Here is a 23,134-nt window from a genome sequence, read left to right as displayed (position 1 = left end):
ATTGATTACTTTGTCCTCAAACTCTCTTAAGTTCGATACTTAAAATACTCGGGTGTTCCATTGTAACATTACAAATATTATAATTTAACCTATTATACTTGCAATACACCGCTAGATTTTTGAAGTTAATTGTGTTGATTCATAACCTCAATGCATGACACGATTATTAGTGCCATTCCAAGACAATTGTTGGGTGTATTGCATGATCCTACATGGTCGTTGTTCTTCTCTAACATTCCTTTCCTCGAGGTTGTACGTGACGATTATGACAAGGTGGATACAACGAGAAATGTGTCACGAGGGATGAGCTGTGGACCGTGTGCAAGCATAATCGTTGAAGGTTCGCGAAGGGTTACTCCCATGAATGCCACTTGTCTGGCTTTACTAGGGTATAAGAAAATTCACTTAATGAGTAATTTTAATATCCGTTGTAGATTTGTTGTAGTTTAGGTGGTTAGGATACTTGACTCTCACCCAAAAAAAACTCGGATTCGAGTCCTGGCAATGGAAATTTTTTTTAAAGAACTATTGGACGCTATGTTTAAAGTTTAACCCATTTCTTCCGAACTTTACGTATGAAAAGGATTCTAAATTCATACTAGAGTAAATTGGAAGGTTACATTGTTTTATTTATTTTTAGGAATTTAATTTTCGACTTCTTAAATTTTAAAATTTAAGTCTAATTGTTATATTATTTTTTTAAAATTTATTGATGTGATATTTTGAAATTAAAAAAAAACTCATTAAATAGCCATCTAACAAAAAAATATGTTGTAATAAACCTAAATTTAATAAAATAATTTTAACAATATTAACAATTGAACTTAAATTTTGAAATCTGAAAAGTGAAAAGACTAAATTCTAAAAATAAAAATATAAGGAGTTGTGACATATTTCAATCTATCGGATCAAATACCTAATTAAAAAAAATAAAAGAAAACACGTAAACAACTTTTTTTTTTAATTAAGTGGCAACATTCGATTCATTCGTAAGGTGTGTTACCTAAAATATAAAATCTTTATATATACATATATATCAGTTATCAGCTTATGGCAACCAATGGCATTCTCAAGGCTGTATATAAAAGTGTAAAATGTCACATACCTTCACTACGTTACATGGTAAAGCTCATCTCCAAAAGTTGACTTTCTTTTTTTTACTTGTTCATGGGGCAAGGAATGTAACAGAAGAAGCGAGAGCCTTTAAACCATGTGTCCACCAATATCTGCACCACAATACTGGTTTTATTACTCGAAATGTTTTGCAAGGAAAGTCACACATGATTAGCCAACATATGGAAAATATTTGTATCCAAAGAAACTCATGTGTTCAGAGGGTCATTTGAAGTACATTCATATACTTATGTCGGGATATCCGTTAGATATGGGTGTTGGATAACGCTACTTCAAGAGAGAAAGGAAAAAGGTAAACTACACTTAAAAGGTACTAAACTATTAGTAAGTTTATATTTTGGTCACTCAATTTAAAAAAATTATAAAATGGTTATTGAACTATTCGAAAGATTTCATTCAAGTCACTGAACTGTTCCATTTTTTTCTTTAAAGTCCGGCTAATGAGCTCCAAGTGATAATTCGGCAACCAGTATGATGGATCAATACCATTGACAAGTAGAAGAACATACTTTAGATCCAAGTCAATATGACGGTGAATGTAGATGGTGCGAACAAATAAGACTATATAACAACGATTTTAACAACCTGATGACTTAAATGAAATATTTCAAATAGTTGTTCAAAAACATGTGTAATAAAGTTATATATGATCCTCCAAATAATTATAACAAACAACTTCGAGTCCGGGTAACATATAAGAAAACTACAAGGAAAACAAAGGAACTATCAACCACAGACAGAAAACTGTAGTCTCTTTTCATCAAAGTTTTTGTCCTTGCTACAGATAAATAAAAACAGTATAATTTTTGTATACCTCTGTTACAACTAGATTAGTTTTGTCTTACTCATACCTAACTATAAAGATTCCAAATCAACAAGACAGGTAAGCAAGCAAAAGCCAACATGTTACCATGTTTTGTGTTCAAATGTTATTTAGCTGTTTCTATCATTAGACACCATTTCTCATGAAGATAATTAGCACAGCTTGACCCCAAGACAAAAGCCTAGGAAATCTTATGGCACTATATAAGTCAGGAACCACACAATGCTACAGTTTTTTCACTTCTTTAAATGCCACTTAAACACCAGTGAATATAATTTCCAACTGTCTGTCATTAAATTTCAATCTTAGTAACATGTATCATGTTTTAGTTACATGAATTTGGCAACTATTCTCACATTGGGATCTGAATTTTTTTTTGTCCAAGTTAGATCCTAAATTTGACAATTGTTTCTACATTGAGGCCTGAACTTCTGGCTCCAATGTGAGAACAATTCCCAAGTTCAGGTCCTAATGTACAAACAAATTCGGGGACTAACTTCGACAAAGAAAAATTCAAGCCCCATTATGAGAATAATTGTCAAGTTTAGGGCCTAATTTAGACAAAAAAGATTCAAGCACTAATATGAGAATAGTTGCCAAATTCAAACCCCAAATAGTGATTTAACCCACACAGTAGCTGCAATCATGTCAAGCTGACTTCATCGAGATTGACAACGGTGAAGAAAATTTCATTTCTAAATTCATAGTTCACATCAGTTAACAATTTCCAAAGTCATTCAGAACAAATATGATCCCAACAGACTAATACAAAAAAAATCCACCAAATATGACAATGTTAACATTCTTTTTCTTTCCCCTACTAGTCGATTACAGTTCATCAAACATAACATATTGAGCTCTAAGGGAAAAAAATAATGAATGCGTTAGGCAAAAGGCATTTTCATGTGAAAGCAAGTAAATCTGCTTGGGCAATCCAATTAATTATTTGCACACTTTATCAATTTTAGATCACAGGCATTTTTTTTTCTAAAATAAGGGATATGCCTTAAGCAAAAGGCATTTTCATGTGAGAGATAGTGGATCTGCTTGGACAGTATCATGGAGGCCCTTGTGCTAGGAGTTAGATTGCATTTTGTTCTCTCTACTAAAAAAATGAGAAAATTAGTCCTAACACATAAGATTAAAAAGCAAATTGATCATTTCTGTTAAAGATTTCATCCATTTATACTTTAAAAAATTTGTTGGGCTAACGGAATAACCATATAATGACACATGGTGTGCCACGTGTATCTCATGTTGACGTACATGGACCAGTTTTTAACAATAGAAATTGATTGAATTTTTAATAGAATGACCAGTTTGCTCTTTGATCTGATGTATAAGGCCTAATTTGCCTATTTTTTTAGTAGAGGAGCAAAATGCAATCCAACTCTTAGTATAGGGGCCTTTATGGTACTTCTATCATTCAAATATATATACTATAATATAAAAGTATCAGGAAATGTCCATAAAACAAAAAAAACCTCAGAACCAAATGTTCGCAATGCTCTTAAACAAGTGAACAAACATAAGCCAGAGATAATACCTAGATCATTTATCAGGCTCTCTTTTGAAGGATCCAACAGGGACCACACTTGCAGAGTCATGATTATTGTCACTTGAAACATCCATGGCTTGCTCCTTAAACATGAAACAATTACCAAATTAATAAGGTTTTTGGAAAAAACAGCAAGTAAAAATAAAGGACAGAACTTTGGAAACCGATACCTGAATCGTTGAAGCCTGGCCATGCAGCCGTTGGGGGTTGGTATTTAGATCAATCAACTTATTACCTACCTTTCCATCTCCATCACCATTACCGTCAAGCGCCGGAACAAGGGAGAGTCTATGATTTTGCTGGTTCTCTCTCCCTGCAAAATTAGGTTGCCATTTTTGGTCCTTCCTTACATCATTCAGATCAACCGGTTGCAACCCGAGTTCCTCCAAATGAGCAGGCTTATCCCCTGGAAACTACAATAAGGGGAAGAACTTTGGCAGGCTAAAACCAATTGGCTGCAGTAAAAGACCTCCATAGGTAGATAATATAATCGCCTATATTGTGATAAACTCAAACATGCAATAACAACAATAACAATATAACAGGATCCAACTTAAAACTGACTCAAATGTAAAGAGCATACGCAATCCCAAATTTAACCAATGTGGGCTTCCTTACATCATTTGGATCAACCGGTTGCAACCCGAGTTCCTCCAAATGAGCAGGCTTATCCCCTGGAAACTACAACAAAGGGGGAGAACTTCGGCAGGCTAAAACCAATTGGCTGCAGTAAAAACCTCCATAGGCAGATAATATAATAGCCTATCGTGTGATAAACTCGAACATGCAATAACAATATTACAGAATCCAACTTAATGCTGACTCGAACGTAAAGAGCATACGCAATCCCGGATTTAACCGATGTAGGTTTCCTTACATCATTTGGATCAACCGGTTGCAACCTGAGTTCCTCCAAATCAGCAGGCTTATCCCCTGAAAACTACAACAAAGGGGAAGAACTTTGGCAGGCTAAAACCAATTGGCTGCAGTAAAAACCTCCATATGCAGATAATATAATAGCCTATCATGTGATAAACTCGAACATGCAACAACAACAACAACAACAACAATATAACGGAATCCAACTTAAAGCTGACTTGAATGTAAAGAGCATACGCAATCCCGGATTTTACCGAAGTGGGATGACAACCATACCATTAAAACAGTGAAAAAAAACAGTCTACAAAAGAGTTACAAACCTCAACTCTCTGCCTCAACAAGAGATATCTCCCATGGGTCCTTTTACCTCCAACATGTACAATCATATCACATTGCAAGCAAAGGGAACTGCCATCTACTTCACAGTAAAAGAAAGCTACATACACAAATCAACAAATGAAGAAATTTCCAAAAAAAGAAAATGTTTTCACAATAATTATACTACTCAATAAGAAAAAGGAAATCAAATCATCCATCCATCCATACATGCATACAAGGGCAAATTTAGGGGGCCGGCAGGGACCTTGGCCCCCATGGAAAGTTAACCTTTCAATCTCCCTATAAATAATAAATTTATAAAATTATATATGGTAAATTTTCCCTTTGGCCCCCCCAAAATGGAAAAAAAAATCATTTTAGTCCTATAAAAAATAATGAAATTATAAGTTTTGACATCTAAAAAATTTATAATTCAATTCCATCCCACTAAAATTTTCCTGGATTCGCCTTGATTCATGCATACATACATACATACATACATACATACATACCAGGTGCATTTTCGCATATATCACAGCGTGGGACATCACTGGGGTCAGCTAACCCAACTCTCACATGTCTACTTGCAAGCTTGTTACACATGTGAACCTGAAAATTCCCAGTAAATTCACATTTAATCAAATTACTGTTAATTTTTTTAACAAAACTCTTGAGATGATTTCACTAATTTCAATTCCAAGAATTTCAAGTCAAATACAAGTGTGCAAATAAATCAAACTATGGACATATCTATAGATACTCATCGATTAATCACTAGTACTGAAGTTAGAGGGAAAAATGAAGAGACCTTTTCGTCACAGGAACGGCAAAGAGCGGCCTCGTCGGCAGCACAGAAAATGATCGCCGCGGCGCTCTCACAAACGTCGCAAAGCGTTCGCATTTTGGCTTATTTGTTTCCTTTTTTGTGTTTAACTCCTTACTTTATTCGCTTTGACGGCATTCTTTCACAGAACGATGAAGAGAACTGATAAAAATTTTCAAAAAAAAAAAAGGATTCAATGATTCTACAAATAACTATTCATTTCAATTACAACGAAAGAGTGATTGAAACTAGAGATGATAAATCGGAAAAAAAAAAGGATTTTTGATAAATGGAGAAGCTGAAAACAGAGGAGCAAAGCAGCTATTTTTGTTTTTCGTAGACTCGGAGAAACTACGAGAAAAGAAATTGCCTAGAGCACACACAACATTGACGCGCTGCGAGTATTTAAATCTTCATACTCGCTCTTTTATTTTTTTCAATTTTTTAACTCTCATAAAATAATTCAAATATAATATAAATAATTTTGTTATTAAATGCAATAATTTTTTAAAAAAATATTTCAAGTAGTAGTATTCTCATTTAGAAAATTTCAAGAGTTATGTGGACTCTATTTTTAAAAACAAAAATTTATAAAATAAAATTTGCTGAATGATTTATCAATTTTGGACAAACAACATTTCATAAACTTATTCTAGAAGAGTTAGAAAATCTCTCAATCGAATTAATAATTAAAATACATCTAAATCTGTATTAAAATAAAATCAAACATAACTTACCCGATAACATTTAAAAAACAACTAAATCTAAACTAAAAATACATGAGTTACCAAAAAAAAACTCAACTAAAAATATAAAAAATTTTAAAACCATAATCACAATATAGTAATTAATTAATAAAATTATGTATTTAATTTTAATTAATTTTAAAAAATATTTTTTTAAAAAGATATAACTGGACTAGTATAAATAATGGAAACAAAACACAATAATACCCAATATAATTGGGTTTGGAGTCTGCTGAAAACACCCTAAAGCAATAGGTGGGCTACAAAGTTTACCCATCAGAATTTTAGCCTAATAAAATAGAAACGAAAAAATGAAAAAAACACAAAACCTAACATTATTACCCAGTCAAATCAGACAGCCTGGACGTATTAAAATCTCCCCTTTTCATGCTAAATCGTCACATCTATTTGGCAGATAACAGTTTCCAAAACGTTCTTTCTTCAATCCTGTTACCATTTTCAATTCTCTTTCTTTTTGAAATTTTCTTCAATCCGGGTTTCTTGACCATTCCTCTTCCATGGCTCCTTCGTTGTAGATCGACTCATCTCTAACCAAGTACCTCTCTTCCCCATTTGCTAATGTTTCCTTCGCTATTTTGTGGGCTTGGAAGTTCTTTGATTTTTGAATAAACTGAAAATCTATTTCTTGAAATAGCGAACTATGACTCTTGATATCATTGATAACTGCTCCAATGATCGATTTATCCATCCCTGCCGATTGACATTTTTTAATGATTGTCTTCGAATCTCCCCTTATTGTGACTGATCGGAGGCCCAGTCAAATACCCAGCTTGATTGCCTGTAGACAAGCGAATGCCTCTGCAAGAAATGGGGATGAGACATTGGAATGAAGGGTTGTTTTTAAGACTCTCATCTCTCCTATCCGGTTTCATACAATGACCCCCGACGCCGATCTGGACCTGTTTGCATCAAAAGCTGCATCAAATTGTGTTGTGTCCTCCGTTTTCTCCTCCGTATGTCTCTATATTCTGGCAGTCTTCAAGGTACATCTTTCTTTACCCACTCCTTCAAGTTCTGCTATATAGCTCTCTATTTTCTGTGCAAGGTCCCTTTCTAATGCGTGTTTTTTTTCATGTGCCATTTGATTTCATGAGCTCCATATGATCCATAAAGCGTAGCAAAACATCTGACACTGTTCCTTAGTTCCTTTTGCAAATACCCATGTAAGCCATGTTCTGGTATTTTGATCTGAATATGATGTAACCCAATCCATGTTAATATTATGCTAAACTTCAGTACTTGTAAGGCATTACTGGAATACATAGAAGTTGTCCTCTTCCCCGAAGCCACATCGAGGGCATCTCACATTTGTGGTTATTCGCTTGTATCGTAGGTTGGCTAGTGTAGGAATATAGTTCCAGGATATCCGCCAGACAAACAGTAGAGTTTTTGATGGAAGTTGTAAATCCCATAACTTTCTCTAGAATTCTTTAAAATCAGTCTGTAATAAGTTATTAGAAATTAAATCAACTTCTTGTAATAGTTTATAGGTGCTCCGTACAGAGAACTCTCCGGTCGGTTTACCTTTCCAAACGCGCAAGTCTTCACTGTCCGTTTCTGCAAGTGGTATCTCCAAAATTTTTTTAGCTATATCCGATTGAAAGGTACTAATAATGACCTCCGTTTTCCACTTCTTATTTGTTCCATCAATTAAATCTGATACTGTTTTTAGCTCCCTATTTTCATCTTCATTCTGCCATGTACTAGGTTCAATCCTTGGAATCCACCGATCTGTCCAGATGAAAACATTGTTTCTTTTCCCAACTCTCCAACTTAGCCCCTGAAGGAGGAGTTTCTTTACTGCCCAGATACTCTTCCAGGTAAGAGAAGGTAAATTCCCCAAACTCTGCACTTAAAAAAACAGACTGTGGATAATACTTTGCTTTAAAGACTCTTGCTAAAAGTGAATTTGGATAATTAAAAAGACGCCACCCCTGTTTGGCTAATAACGCAATATTAAACTGACTGAGATTACGAAAACCCAAACCTCCCTTTTCTTTTAAATTGCAAAGATTATTCCAAGAGCACCAATGAATTCCCCTTTACCTTGACCCTTTTTCCACCAAAATTTCGCGATAATTCCTTCCATTTCTTCGCATAAAATTTTTGGGAGTAAGAAGCAAGCCATTGAATATGTCGGGATGGCCTGTAATACAGCTTTGATGAAAACTTCTTTCCCGCCCTGCGATAAAAATCTAATGTTCCAGTTATCAATATGCCCTCTTAGTCTATGTTTCAAAGCCTGAAAAGAAGCCTTCTTTTTTCGTCCTACCATGGTCGGCAAACCTAGATAACGTTCTGGTTCATTTGAGCTTTGGATTCCTAGCAAGTTTACCACCTGACTTCTTTCTTCTGCCGTCGTATTTTTGCTGAGAAAAATAGTTGATTTGTCCATATTCACACACTGTCCCGAACCTCTTTTATACTCACTTAAGATTTCTTTGATTGTATTAGCCCCTCTACATGTTGCCTCCCCAAAACGAATGCAATCATCTACAAATAATAAATGTGATACATGTGGTCCTCTTCTGCTTACTTTGACACCCTTCAAAAAACCTTCATTTGTTGCTTTTCTCATAAGACTGGAAAGGCATTCCCCACATATTAAGAAAAGAAATGGACTCAAAGGATCACCTTGTCGAAGTCCCTCGATGAACTAAATGTCACCCCAACATTTCAATTTACCACAACCTTGTAAGAAACGGTAGTCATGCGATTCATAATAGTATCAATCCAACTTCGAGCGAAACCCATTCGACACATTATTTCTTTAATAAAATTCTATTCAACTCTATCCTAAGCTTTACTCATGTTCAATTTTACAGCCATATAGCCCTTTTTCCCCACTCTTTTCTATTTTAGGGAATGCAATATCTCGTAAGCAAGCAGAACATTATCTGAGATTAATCTTCCTGGCACAAAGGCACTTTGTGCACTATCAATGCATTTATCAATCACTCCTCTAAATTTGTTCGCTATAGCTTTTTCCATTATTTTATAAATGACATTGCATAAACTAATTGACCTAAAATGTGTCATATTAGCCAGATTATTAGTTTTTGGAATAAGCACAATATGAGTTGTATTAATTGAACTAACCTCCATATCTTCATTCAAGAGTTGTAGACAGAAGGAAACTACATCCTCTCCAATAAAATGCCAACACTTCCGATAAAATAAAGCTTGGAATCCATCTTCGCCTGGTGCCTTAGTGGGTGCCATCTCGAACAAAGCATCGCGGATTTCTTCTCCTGTTTATTGCGCAGTCAGCTTTTTATTTTCCTCTTCATAGATACATCGACCAATACCCAAGAGTAAATAGTCGAGATTCTCTTGATTTTCTGAAGCAAATAAATTCTGGAAGTAGGATCTTGCTATTTCTTCTATTTCTTGGGGATCTTTTGTATCCTTTCCATGTGCATTTTGTAACCTCCTGATCTTGTTTTTTCTCTGCCTTTGGGTTGCTTGACTATGGAAAATAGCTATATTTTTGTCACCTAATTTTAACCAATTCAATTGAGCCCTTTGCTCCCAATATCTTTCCTCCTTCTCAAACTCCATATTTAGTTGAATCTTCGTATCGATCATCTCCTCCATGTTAATGTCGTCCCTTTCAGCGTCGAGTAGCTCAGATAGCTTTGTTGTTAAAAGTTTCTTTTTTCTATTTTTCTTGTTTTGTATTTTTCCAGCCCAATTTTCAAGCCCCTTCATTAGGATTTTCGTCTTCTGCAAAAAATTACCTGGTGTCATCTTCCACAGCTGCTCAGCTTCAGCAACGAATAAGTCCTCCAAAAACCACCAGTTTTCAATTCTGAATATATTCTCATTTTGTCGTCTTGTTTCCTTTTTAGTATCAATTAAAATGGGACAATGATCAGAAAAAGAATGAACCAAATGTTGAGCTTTAACGTCTGAAAATAATGAAATCCATTCCGTATTTGCCACCCCCTATCCAACCGTTCTCATATATTCGTTTCTGAGAGATGCCTCTTTCCCATGGGAACCATCTGCCCGAATAACCCACATCATTCAATTAACAAAACTCCAGCACCTTCTGAAACATTTCCATTCATGACTTCAATGAAATCTCTACATACTAACCATGGTATATTATCTCCATTAGAGAGATTTTTCAGAACAGCCCATGAATCTTCTTTATCTTGTGCGTACAGGGTACCATAGAAACCTGTAAAACGCCACATAACTTCCCTCTCATCGTCATGGACTATCACGTCAATATGCCTTTTAGAGAAATTTTTTAAAGAAATATTAACGCCATTCTTCCATGCCAAACATATCCCTCTTCTAGTTCCCTCTGCGTCCACCTCAATTCCGTTCACAAAACCACATCTCCGCTGAACTCTTTCCATCTGTTTTCTGCAAAGTTTAGTCTCCATAAAGAAGACTATGTGGGGATCACAAGTCTTCAGCGAGTGCCGAAGTCTTCTAACTGTCCGTGGACTCCCCAATCCACAAACATTCCAACTTATTATTTTCATAATGCCCGGTCGGCTTGCCTCTTGGCACCGCCGATGACAAATGATTAAGATCCATTAATCTCCTATTTCTTGCCGGGGAATTTAACTCCTCAGTCTTTGATAAGTCGTCGCTCTCCCTTCTAGATCTTTTTTTGCCTTCTTCTCCTACTAAGGCTACATCCTCTAAGTCATGATGTATCGCATGTTGACCATGGTCTGTCAGTGAGCTAACCTGCTTTGCATCATCACATAATAAACCACCTTCCAAATTAATACCGAGAACTGGATCAACAGCCTTCCCAAAACTCTTCCTGTGGTCCATTCGTAAATCTCTTGTTTGCCTCCTGAATCCCGTCTGAACCCCCCTCCCCTTCTTCTTGTAGCCAGACACTATTCATAGTCAGAGCTATTTGGGATTGTGCTTTTATTGATAAATCCCACCCCATTTCAGCTATTTCCACTCCAGTCATCATTTTGCCTCACAAAACGAGTCATTATGGCCCAGTTTTCCACAATAGAAGCTGAAAAGAGTCAATATTTCATATTTAAAACAGACATATGATTGTCTTCCACAAAATTCGATTAACTTCTTTCTTTTCAAAGGACGTCTTTCCCTAAATTTGACACATCATATTCCATAAAATTTGACCCTCATAAAGTTTCTATTTTCTTTCCCTGAATTTGACACATCATATTCCATAAAATACCCCAAAAAATTCCCAAAAAATTCCCTAGATTCACTACTAAATTTTCAGAAAACAAACCAATAGGCACTTCGTGTATCTAAACCCAGAAAAGGGTTAGCACTAAAGAGACCTGCAACGAATCCTCCCTCCATCGCAGTCTATAAAGTATCAATAGATGATTATTGAAGGTCTATGGGGAGCCTTTCAAAACCCTCTACATATCCATAAAATGAAAAAATTGGAACAACAACCTTTTTTCTCCCAAATCCCGAATGCGAACTCCTCGAACAGGATGCCATAGATTTGCTATAGTACTTTTCATAGTTGGAAAGTGAATTATACTCGCTGTAAGAAAACACCCCACTAATTGAAAAAACTCCTGACTTCTTTTCGTACCTGGATTTTCTTGAATTTTAATAACATCTTCCTCTTTGTTGATCGATAATTGGGCTAATTCATTCTCCATAATTTTCAGGGACACAACGCCGTAAGCCAAAAAGAAAGACAAAAGAACAAAAAACCTAAAATCTTGCCAAAGGCGGCAGACACAAACGTGTTAGGGTAACAGACTGTAAAAATATTTATTTAATTATATGATAACGTGTTTAAAGAATAATTTAAAAAATTAAAGTTTGTTGGCACATCGATGTATTTACTTTTTTTAGAAAAGATTCCGAACAGAAAGATCCATTAAATCTTAAAACAAATTTTTATTTTGAATGAACCAAATCGTTTTAGACATTTTCAACAATTATGAATTTAAAATAAATCAGTTAGACAATTTGTTCATATTTTCGGGCAAACACGTGTTAGCATGTCAAGGCGAATGTGTGTTGTTTAATTACGGTGGGTAATAAATCCGTGAGTGCTAAGCTGCTGTCACCATGATTTGTTCACTAATTTTTTTATGGTGGCTTTTCATAAATAACAATCATCGTATATTGAAGTTAGCAGTATTCTACATAGGAAAAAAAAGTAACATTTAGTATATAAATTTGGTTATTTTTTTCAATTTGATCTTTAAAATTTTTTTTGGTTCATATTATTTTTGAAATTTGGTAATTTTCTCTATTTGATCCATACATTTTTAATTCTATTAATATGTGATGATTTGACACTTTAAGATTAGATCATCTTACCTAATGTTTTTTTTTAAAATTACCATTTCTTAATATGTGATGACATGATATAATTTCAAAGGATTATACAATCACATTTTTTGTGGAATTTAAATTTAGAAATTAAATTAAAAAATTGGCATTCTTATGCATCTTACATTTAAAGTTTTGTGGAATACCATTAGACTATCATCCAAAAATCCTTTTTTTCTATTTTGGATTATCTTTCCTTTCTTTTGGATAATTGGATTATTATCCATTAAAGGTGGCAAGTAAAAAGACTGAAAAATATGTGAACGGGGAAAAGTTCAACTAAATAATAAAAGATATTGACCTTTCAAATGAAAAATTAATAATACAATCTTAATTTTTAAAATAGATTTATTTTAATATTTTATACAATATGAGTGATAGGAGGATTATGACCATTCACACATTAAGAGGTTTCAGAAAGTGTTGAATTTTGTTGAAAAATATTGTCGTAATACCATTTAGAAATCTCGCAGTCATTGTCAATCTAATGTTATTTATGGTCTTATATATCCATTGGCAAGTGCCTACATACGAAGGCTTGGAAGCTTTAGTCATAGTGCACCTCTTACATGTGTGTTTGGACGTGACTGACAGGTCATATGTCGTGTTCTTAAAATCGTTTGATCTGTATGACAATTGACCCATGTATATGAGTGACCATAGATATTGTTTTCTTAACAAGGTTACTTATTTAATGAGATTCAAAGGTGGGGAGGTAAAACTAAAAAGAAACAATGAAAGCAGCCTTCAAACGATTTTCATCCATCAATTCTGGGATCGTGCTTTGGGCCACCACCCTGTCCACGTGTTTTAAATTGAGACCACTAGTATTAAAAATTATATATTTCAATCCATGCACAATATATAAACCAGAATTCATGACGTTCACTCTATCAGTAATAAAATAGTATTTTTGAAAATAATAATTTTTTCAAAATATACATTTTGAAAAAAAAATAGTGATTTTAAGCAGATAATTTTGTTTAAAATGGGGAAGCTGTAATTACATCCACTAAATTTTCTTGAAAAGGTATATATATAGTTATCTTTAAAAATTTAGGAAGTTATTAGAAAAATAGGCAATATGTTAAAAAGGGTAAATTTTCAAAACAAAAAACTAAAACTACATAAGTACTCTGATTTTATTACTATAATTTAAGGAATTTTTTATTTTTATTGTATTTTTTGTAATTGAGATAATATCATTTAACTCATAATAATTATTAGCATAATTACAAGATAAAATAAGATTTAATCTCTAAACTTAATAACTTTATCCAACTTAATCTTTGAAATTGTATTTATCCACATTAATAATAGAACTTGACAATTTTTCCTCAATTCTAGTCCATATAATGATATTGTGTCACATCATCACTTAATAGTTACATTTTTAAGAAAAATTTAAGTGATGAAATTATACAATATTAAAATATCACATTTCACATAAACCAAATTGAAAAAATTTAGTGCATTTATTTTTTTTTACAAAAAAAAGTTAGTGCATTTAGCTTCAGGAAATAAAGGTTATTTTTATTTTTATTTTTCTAGAAAACGAAAAATAGTAAAGAAAATATATTTGGTTAAAATTTTAAAAAATAGTTTTTGAAAATTAAAAATATATGAAAATTAGAGAATAATAAGAAACATGTTTTCATTATTTTCAATAAAAATGTTTTGAAAAAAAAGAAAAAAAATGGAAATAAGAGATTTTTTAATTTTCATTTTATGCATTAAATTTACCCTAGTTCAAATTCTTTAGAAACATTACCTTTAAACCTTTTCTTATCTTGTTGCGTTTTATTTTACTATTGTAATATATTTTTAATAAATTATATTTTAATTTAATTCTTTTTCATTTTTATTTTGAAAAATAAATAATTTTCACTATTTTCATTATTGAAAAAAAATCTATTTTTATTTATTAAATATATTTTTCAATTCTCCAAAAATAGAAAATGAAAACTTAAAAAATTCTTTCAAACCAAATGCTATATCATGTATCAAAGACAAACCCTAATAATAATATTGAAGTTTTTACAAATTTTATCTCAAATCAAAGTTGTTTGAATTGAACCTGGTCAAATCGATTGAAAATTAGTACAATTTTAAAGACCTAAGTTTTGTAAAATAAATTATCTCATTCTACAGAGTTCCTTACCTGAAACTAAAACTTATTTTGCAGATATGCCAACATATAGCACCCTACTAAACCAGATTGCGAGCATCTTTACTCAGCTCGAGAACACAAGATGATAACAATTGGAAATTTTCATATGATAACAACTCAAGTGTGTGTCTCGGATATAATAATGCATATGTCATGGTTCCATTTTTTCTTAGTTTTACACATATTTTGATGATCATATCCCTACACTCATGATAAAAAATGTGTTCAACACAAATGTCAGACATAGGAACTTAAAGGAAAGAAGACTCGGAGCAACATAGGATGAGCAATCTCAAGGGCATATCAAACTAAGAACCCTATCCAAAGTTGAGGACAACATAGATTTTAATATCCAACTCAAATTAATGTGTAAATGAGACACCTAAATTGACAAGCTATTCATATTCGATTAAAAAATTGTTTAAATTCAGTTTGATTACTATCAAGAGCTAAAATTATCGAAGTAGTTGAACTGGAGCGTCTTAATACTAGACTGAAGTATCAAGCAAGACTAATCAAACTTTTTATTTTATAATATATATTTGTTATTTTTTGAACTCAAGCTGTTGTTCCAATAGGGTCGGAAGCGTGTAAATTATTGTACTAAAAAATCACACAAAGTTCAATTCCCAGGGAAGAGAGGTGGATCACATGGATCTCTTAAATACCAAGTCTTTCCTTAGTCAGAATATCCCTTCTATAGTAATTTAATAGCACAATTAAATACTACTATTATACCCTCAAATATTGAAAGAAAAATAGGACAAAAAGAACATAAGAGTTTTAACGAGGTTTGGTAAATTATACCTACGTCCTCGGGCACTAACACCAGATGATAACTTTACTATCTCCAAAATATTACAAACAAATAGAATTCCTTAAGAATTCTCAAATGGGAGAAGAGAGAAAACTAAGAGAGAAAGATTGGTTGGGATGAATTGAAATGAGAAATGAGAAGGCCTATTTATAGTTGAGGTTCAAGGACCAAACAATAAATAGCCCATTATCTCAAGGACCAAAAAAAAATTATCCCTTGCCACTTTTCCAAAGTTGGTGGTTGTCATTATTGATTGTCTCCCATTAATGTTAATGGCAACCATTATTAATTGTCTTCCATTATTAACTCAATCAGAGATAGAGAAGCTTTAGTAGTCCGAGGTCGTTCATACACTCGGAAGAAAACTCAAAGAGATAGTAAAGTTATCATCTGGTGTTAGTGCCCGAGGACGTAGGTATAATTTACCGAACCTCGTTAAAACTCTTATGTTCTTTTTGTCCTATTTTTCTTTCAATATTTGAGGGTATAATAGTAGTATTTAATTGTAATATTAAATTACTATAGAAGGGATATTCTGACTAAGGAAAGACTTGGTATTTAAGAGATCCATGTGATCCACCTCTCTTCCCTGGGAATTGAACTTTGTGTGATTTTTTAGTATAATAATTTACACGCTTCCGACCCTATTGGAACAACAAGTGGTATCAAGAGCCGAAGGTTAATCGTAGTATGCTCTGTGGTTGCAGTTTGAACTGATCTTCCACATCAGAAAAGATTTCCTTAGGTATATTGAAAGATTATGGAGAAAACAGTCGGTGTAGGAGCTTCAACATCGTCCATGTGGACAAGACCGACAATTGCAAATGCAAGACTGGCCGTGGAGATCTTTGATGGCACGGGCCATTTTGGTATGTGGCAAAGTGAGGTTCTAGATACCCTTTTTCAGCAGGGTCTAGACATTGCCATTGATGAAGAGAAACCAGATGATGTACAGGAGAAAGATTGGAAGGCGATCAATCGGTTGGCATGTGGCACAATTCGATCATGCCTTTCTCGAGAGCAGAGGTATGCTTTTTCAAAGGAGACTTTTGCAAATAAGTTGTGGGTGGCACTTGAAGAAAAATTTTTGAAGAAAAACAGTCAAAATAAGCTCCACTTGAAGAAAAGACTGTTTCGCTTCACATACGTCCCAAGTACCACAATGAATGATCATATCCCCAAATTTAATCAGTTAGTCACTGATTTGCTGAATATGGATGAGACATTCAAAGATGAAGATTTGGGTTTGATGCTGTTGGAGTCACTTCCTGAGGAGTTTGAGTTCCTAGAAACTACTCTACTTCATGGCAGGAGTGATATATCTCTGAGCGAAGTCTGTGCGGCCTTATACAGTTATGAACAGAGAAAGAAGGACAAACAGGAAAACTCAATCAGAGATACAGAAGCTTTAGTAGTCCGAGGTCGTTCATACACTCGGAAGAAAACTCAAAAGGGGAGATCAAAGTCAAAGTCCAGACTCGGGAAAGATGAATGTGCTTTTTGTCATAAGAAAGGCCACTGGAAGAAAAATTGTCCAAAGCTGAAGAATAAGGGAAAAGCTGCTGTAGATGCTTGTGTTGCAAAGCATGATACCAGTGACTCTGAACTATCACTGGTTGCATCATCATCGTCGTTCTATTCAGATGAGTGGATATTGGATTCGGGTTGTACCTATCATATGTCCCCTAACCGGGAGTGGTTCTCTGATTTAGTAGAACTAAATGGAGGAGTTGTTTATATGGGCAATGACAATGCCTGTAAAACTGTTGGGATAGGTTCAATCCAATTAAAGAATAAAGATGGATCAACCAGAGTTCTGACTGATGTTCGGTACGTGCCCAGTTTGAAGAAAAATCTCATCTCATTGGGAGCCCTGGAATCCAATGGTTCAGTTGTTACTATGAGAGATGGGGTTTTGAAAGTGACATTTGGCGCACTTGTGATATTGAAGGGCATCAGGAAAAATAACTTGTATTACTACCAAGGTAGTACAGTTATTGGAGCAGTCGCCGCAGCTTCCGGCAACAAAGAATTGGACTCAATACAGTTGTGGCATATGAAGTTGGGACATGCCAGCGAAAAATCCTTGCAAATTCTGGCAAAGCAAGGATTGTTGAAAGGTGCAAAGGCTTGCAAATTAAAATTTTGCGAGCATTGTGTTCTGGGAAAGCAAAAGAGAGTGAAATTCGGTACTGCTATCCATAATACAAAAGGTATTTTGGAATATGTTCACTCAGATGTGTGGGGGCTTTCCAAGACACCTTCATTGGGAGGAAAACACTACTTTGTTACTTTTGTTGATGACTTTTCCAGAAGATTTTGGGTGTATACCATGAGAACTAAGGATGAAGTGCTTAGAGTTTTTCTTAAATGGAAAACTATGATCGAAAACCAGACTGGCAAGAAAATCAAGCGGCTTAGGACGGACAATGGAGGGGAATATAAAAGTGATCCGTTCTTCAATGTGTGCCAAGAGTTGGGGATACACCACAGCAGAATGGATTGGCAGAGCGTATGAATCGAACATTGCTGGAGAAAGTTCGATGTATGTTGTCCAATGCTGGGTTGGGCAAGCAATTTTGGGCTGAGGCTGTGACATACGCTGGCCATCTTGTTAATCGTTTGCCATCATCTGCATTAGAAAGAAAAACTCCTATGGAGGTATGGTCTGGAAAACCGGCTACAGATTATGATTCCTTACATGTGTTTGGATCCACTGCATATTACCATGTGAAGGAGTCAAAGTTAGATCCGAGGGCAAAGAAAGCTCTCTTTATGGGAATCACTTCTGGAGTGAAGGGATTTCGTCTTTGGTGCTTAAGCACAGATAAAATGATCTGTAGCAGAGATGTTACCTTTGATGAATCTGCCACATTGAAAAAGGTAGCAGATAAAGATATTCAGACGAGCAATACTCCACAGCAGGTGGAGTGTACTCCAAAACAGGTGGAGTTTAAGCAGATGGGGATTTGCCCAGTTAATAAGTCTAATTCTCCAGCCACAATGGAGGAATTAGAGGTTGAAGAGGTTCTGACCCAAGAACCACTAAGTACACCAGAACCAGTTGCAGTTGCAAGGCCACGGAGAGAAATTCGTAAACCTGCTCGATTTACTGATATGGTGGCCTACGCCCTTCCCGTTGTTGATGATATCCCTATCACTTATCAAGAAGCAATGTAAAGCTTAGAAAGTGATAAATGGAAAAGCGCCATGGATGAAGAAATGCAGTCTCTCCGGAAGAACAATACTTGGGAGTTGGCGCAATTACCGAAAGGTAAAAGGGCAATCGGATGCAAGTGGGTATTCGCAAAGAAAGATGGATCTCCTAGCAAAAAGGATATTCGCTACAAGGCAAGATTGGTAGCTAAAGGCTACGCTCAAAAGGAGGGAATTGACTACAATGATGTATTTCCCCCTGTTGTGAAGCATTCCTCCATTAGAATTTTGTTGGCCTTGGTAGCACAGTTGAATTTGGAGCTAGCTCAACTTGATGTTAAGACGGCTTTCTTGCATGGTGAGTTAGAAGAGGAGATCTATATGACTCAGCCCGAAGGATACACAGATGCTGGTGGTAGAAATTGGGTTTGTAAGCTGAACAAATCGCTATATGGATTGAAGCAATCCCCGAGGCAGTGGTACAAGCGATTTGATAGCTTTATGATAAGGTAGAAGTACACAAGAAGCAAATATGACAATTGTGTGTATTTGCAGAAGCTGCATGACGGATCTTTCATTTATCTACTCTTGTATGTTGATGATATGTTAATCGCTTCGAAGAGCTAAAAAGAGATAGATAAGCTGAAGGCTCAGTTGAATCAAGAGTTCGAGATAAAAGATCTAGGTGAGGCCAAGAAGATTCTCGACATGGAGATAAGTAGAGATAGACAGAGAGGCAAGCTTTGTTTGAATCAGAAGCAATATCTGAAAAAGATATTACAATGTTTTGGTATAAATGAAAACACAAAACATGTAAGTACCCCACTTGCTTCTCATTTGAAACTTAGTGCTCAATTATCTCCGAAAACTGAAGAAGAAAGAGAATATATGGCAAAAGTCCCATATGCTAATGCAGTTGGGAGTTTGATGTATGCGATGGTGTGTACGCGGCCTAACATTTCACAAGTTGTTGGAGTTGTGAGCAGGTATATGCATGATCCTGGAAAAGGACATTGGCAAGCTGTGAAATGGATTCTACGGTATCTTCGAAAAACCGTAGATGTTGGTTTAATTTTTGAACAGGATGAAGCACTTGGTCAGTTTGTAGTTGGATATGTTGATTCCGACTTTGCTGGTGATTTAGATAAACGTCGTTCAACTACGGGGTATCTGTTTACTCTTGCGAAAGCCCCAGTGAGTTGGAAGTCTACCTTACAGTCTACAGTAGCTGTGTCTACTATAGAGGCAGAATATATGGCAGTTACAGAAGCTGTTAAGGAGGCTATTTGGCTTAATGGATTGTTGAAAGACTTAAGAGTTGTTCAAAGTCACATAAGTTTATATAGTGACAGTCAGAGCGCTATTCATTTAGCGAAAAATCAAGTCTATCATTCAAGAACCAAACATATCGACGTAAGATATCACTTTGTGCTGGAAGTCTTTGAAAAAGGAAAAATTCTACTTCAGAAGATTCCAACAGCAGATAATCCCGCAGATATGATGACCAAGGTGGTAACAACAGTCAAGTTTAATCATTGTTTGAACGTGATTAACATCCTGAGAATTTGAGCACCTTCAGGTGTATGGCGTTCGAGAGTGCATTTGTAGGCACTACAAAAGATAGCTTTATCGAATTTGGGGAGTTGAAGGAAGTGTGTGAAGATGTGATTATCCTAATCAAATCTTCAAGGTGGAGATTGTTAACATTAATGGGAGACAACATTAATGGCAAACAATACAAAGTGGTGCAAGTTTAGCACCCTAAAGTTGACTTTGAAAAAGTGGCATGGGATAATTTTTTTTGGTCCTTGAGATAATGGGCTATTTATTGTTTGGTCCTTAAACCTCAACTATAAATAGGCCTTCTCATTTCTCATTTCAATTCATCCCAACCAATCTTTCTCTCTTAGTTTTCTTTTTCTCCCATTTGAGAATTCTTAAGGAATTCTATTTGTTTGTAATACTTTGAAGATAGTAAAGTTATCATCTGGTGTTAATGCCCGAGTACGTAGGTATAATTTACCGAACCTCGTTAAAACTCTTGTGTTCTTTCTTGTCCTATTTTTCTTTCAATATTTGAGGGTATAATAGTAGTATTTAATTGTGCTATTAAATTACTATAGAAGGGATATTCTGTCTAAGGAAAGATTTGGTATTTAAGAGATCCATGTGATCCACCTCTGTTCCCTGGGAATTGAACTTTGTGTGATTTTTTAGTACAATAATTTACACGCTTCCGACCCTATTGGAACAACACAAGCTCTAGCCTAATCAAGCATAAAATCAAACTCAAGTTAGTTTGTTTCAAATCAAGCTATGACCTTGAAAATAAAACTCCATTGAACCTCAGCTTCTTACTGCTTGAGTTTAGCTAGGCTCAATTACACATGTAAACCAAATATGGAGAGAACATACTATACTAATAAACTCCATGGGACCATAAAGCAACAAATGAAAAGAATAAATCAAAACTTTCCCACCAACACAACATTCTGGTGTTAATCAATTAGCCAAGAACGTGCAATCTAAGTTAAGAACATGAGAGGGATCAAAGCACCATACCTGACACCAGCATCACCAACAATTCGGATAGCCATTCCGGCAGAAAGCCTGGCGATGCCACAATCAAGACCGGATGAAAGATGGGCATAACCAACGAAACGATGGTACGATTTGGCCTTTGGATTGATCCCAGTATTGATAATAACAGCAATGATCAATCCATAAATACCCAAAACACTGGCCATAACAACTCAGGCCTCATCACACCCATCGACGCCATACCAGCGCCGTTCTTAGCCGTCCCGCACGGAGCTCACCATACCTGAATTCACAAGTTTAATTTAACTTCTTTGCTTCAATTCAAACCCTTCTGAATTTCAGAGTGCAATATTTACTCAGCAGAATCAAAGTAATAACTTATACTTCATAAATATACATATCCCATATTCAAATATCTATTTCAAACCACTGAATTATACAATATTTACAATGAAAGTACAAGTTTTCAGTAATCTTTTACATGTAAAAGACTAATTCACGCGAATTCCGTCATATAATTCCAATATAAACAAATAATATTTACTCAGCTCAATCAACAGAATTACTTATTTCGTAACTATTCATATCTCAAATTCAAATATCAATACTAAATGCCACCGAATTTATACAAAATTCATAATAAAAATTAAAATCTTATGATCCTTCTTTTTTCAATTTATTCGCTAAATATTGCTATTAGTGATCCAAAAAAAATACTATCAGAAAATGAAATAAATGTCAAATTAAAACAGATTTAATATCAAAATAATTAAAAAGGGGTCTAATATTTAAAAATAATAATGATATATTGAGAGGTAAGGATTAGTTACAGGAAAAGACGAGAGCAGCGGCGCGGCCGAGGAAGCCGAAGAACGGAGCCGTTTCATCGCCGGTGAAAGAAGAAGACATTTGCGGGTTTACTGGACCAGAACGGTGTCGTGTACATCTGACGAAAAAACCAGTCGAAAGCTTTTGATCTCTCTGTTATCTCCCCGCTTCTTGTTGCCGCGCATGAAGGAAACAAGAGGGAAGGAAATCAGCCATTTTAATTTTGCGCGGTAATTGGTTAAGTGGGCAATTTATGCAATTGGGCCCATTTTGGATTTTTATTTCGCATATGCCGATTTCCAAGGTTTTATTTCTATTTTTTTGGCTATTTTTTAAAATGAATTTTTTTTTGTCTTTGGGTTAATTCCACGAAACATCCCTAAATCATGAATCCATTCTAAACTAGTCTCTAAACTTTAAATCATTCTAATTACATCTCAAACTATTAAAGTTATATTAATTAGGTTTTTCCATTACTAATACTGCTAATTTAACTTTTAAATGACACATCAGATCTTATGTGACATAATTTAAAATTAAATTTTTAATTAAAATGAATATTGTAAAAATGGATTTTTTTAAAAACCTTAATTTCGAGATTTTCAATGTTTTTTTTTACAAAAGATTTATTGTTGACTCTTTTTTTTCAATTTTACTTTATTTTAAGGTTTTTTAAGTTATGCAACAACGTTCTATTTTTCTTTAAAACTTTCTCTTTAAATTTAGCTACATAAGATTCGGTGTGTCATTTAATAGTTAAAATACCAATTTTAATAACAAAAATACCTGATTGATACAACATCAATAATTTAGGGACTAATTTAAAATAAGGGTCATAGTTTGGTGGTGTCTAGTACAATGAACACTTTTTCTTTTCTGAAATAATTTTTATATTTTATGATAGGCCAAGATATGTTAATAGTCCCTACATATTGAGTAAATAGTGAATTTAGTCCTTATACTTTATCAATCAATGTTAGCCCCTATACTTTTTTTTAATTTTAA

At 34.5% G+C, this 23,134-nt stretch overlaps 1 protein-coding gene and 1 long non-coding RNA gene across 12 annotated transcripts; one reads left to right on the top strand and one right to left on the bottom strand.

Moving 5' to 3' along the window:
• Positions 1-944: 944 nt before the first annotated feature.
• On the bottom strand, positions 945-6,868 carry LOC107928794 (B-box zinc finger protein 19). 5 transcript variants are annotated; one of them, XM_041086597.1, is made up of 9 exons: positions 6,624-6,868; positions 5,521-5,697; positions 5,225-5,321; positions 4,715-4,830; positions 4,393-4,455; positions 4,134-4,196; positions 3,686-3,928; positions 3,504-3,598; positions 945-1,226 (listed from the first exon to the last, which is right to left on the bottom strand). In XM_041086597.1, the coding sequence occupies exons 2-8, from the start codon at positions 5,611-5,613 to the stop codon at positions 3,509-3,511; spliced, it is 765 nt and encodes a 254-aa protein (XP_040942531.1). In that variant the 5' UTR covers positions 5,614-5,697; positions 6,624-6,868; the 3' UTR covers positions 945-1,226; positions 3,504-3,508. The 5 variants fall into 5 exon arrangements, with proteins under 5 accessions (XP_040942531.1, XP_040942530.1, XP_016715551.1 ...); XM_041086596.1 differs by lacking the exon at positions 6,624-6,868 and having other exon boundaries at positions 5,521-5,909; XM_016860062.2 differs by lacking the exons at positions 4,134-4,196; positions 6,624-6,868 and having other exon boundaries at positions 5,521-5,909.
• Positions 6,869-7,290: 422 nt separating this feature from the next.
• LOC107928943 (uncharacterized) lies at positions 7,291-12,107 on the top strand. 7 transcript variants are annotated; one of them, XR_001692736.2, is made up of 5 exons: positions 7,291-7,465; positions 7,539-7,703; positions 7,806-7,906; positions 8,010-8,132; positions 11,942-12,107. It is a non-coding gene; the product is annotated as an uncharacterized lncRNA (long non-coding RNA). The 7 variants fall into 7 exon arrangements; XR_001692734.2 differs by having other exon boundaries at positions 7,539-7,906; positions 8,010-8,122; XR_001692732.2 differs by having other exon boundaries at positions 7,539-7,906.
• Positions 12,108-23,134: the final 11,027 nt, after the last annotated feature.

This window comes from Gossypium hirsutum, chromosome D01, assembly GCF_007990345.1.
Source record: "Gossypium hirsutum isolate 1008001.06 chromosome D01, Gossypium_hirsutum_v2.1, whole genome shotgun sequence".
Classification (NCBI taxonomy): Eukaryota; Viridiplantae; Streptophyta; class Magnoliopsida; order Malvales; family Malvaceae; genus Gossypium; species Gossypium hirsutum.
The sequence above is the reverse complement of the archived record's forward strand: the minus strand, read 5'-3'. Positions and strand labels throughout refer to the sequence as shown.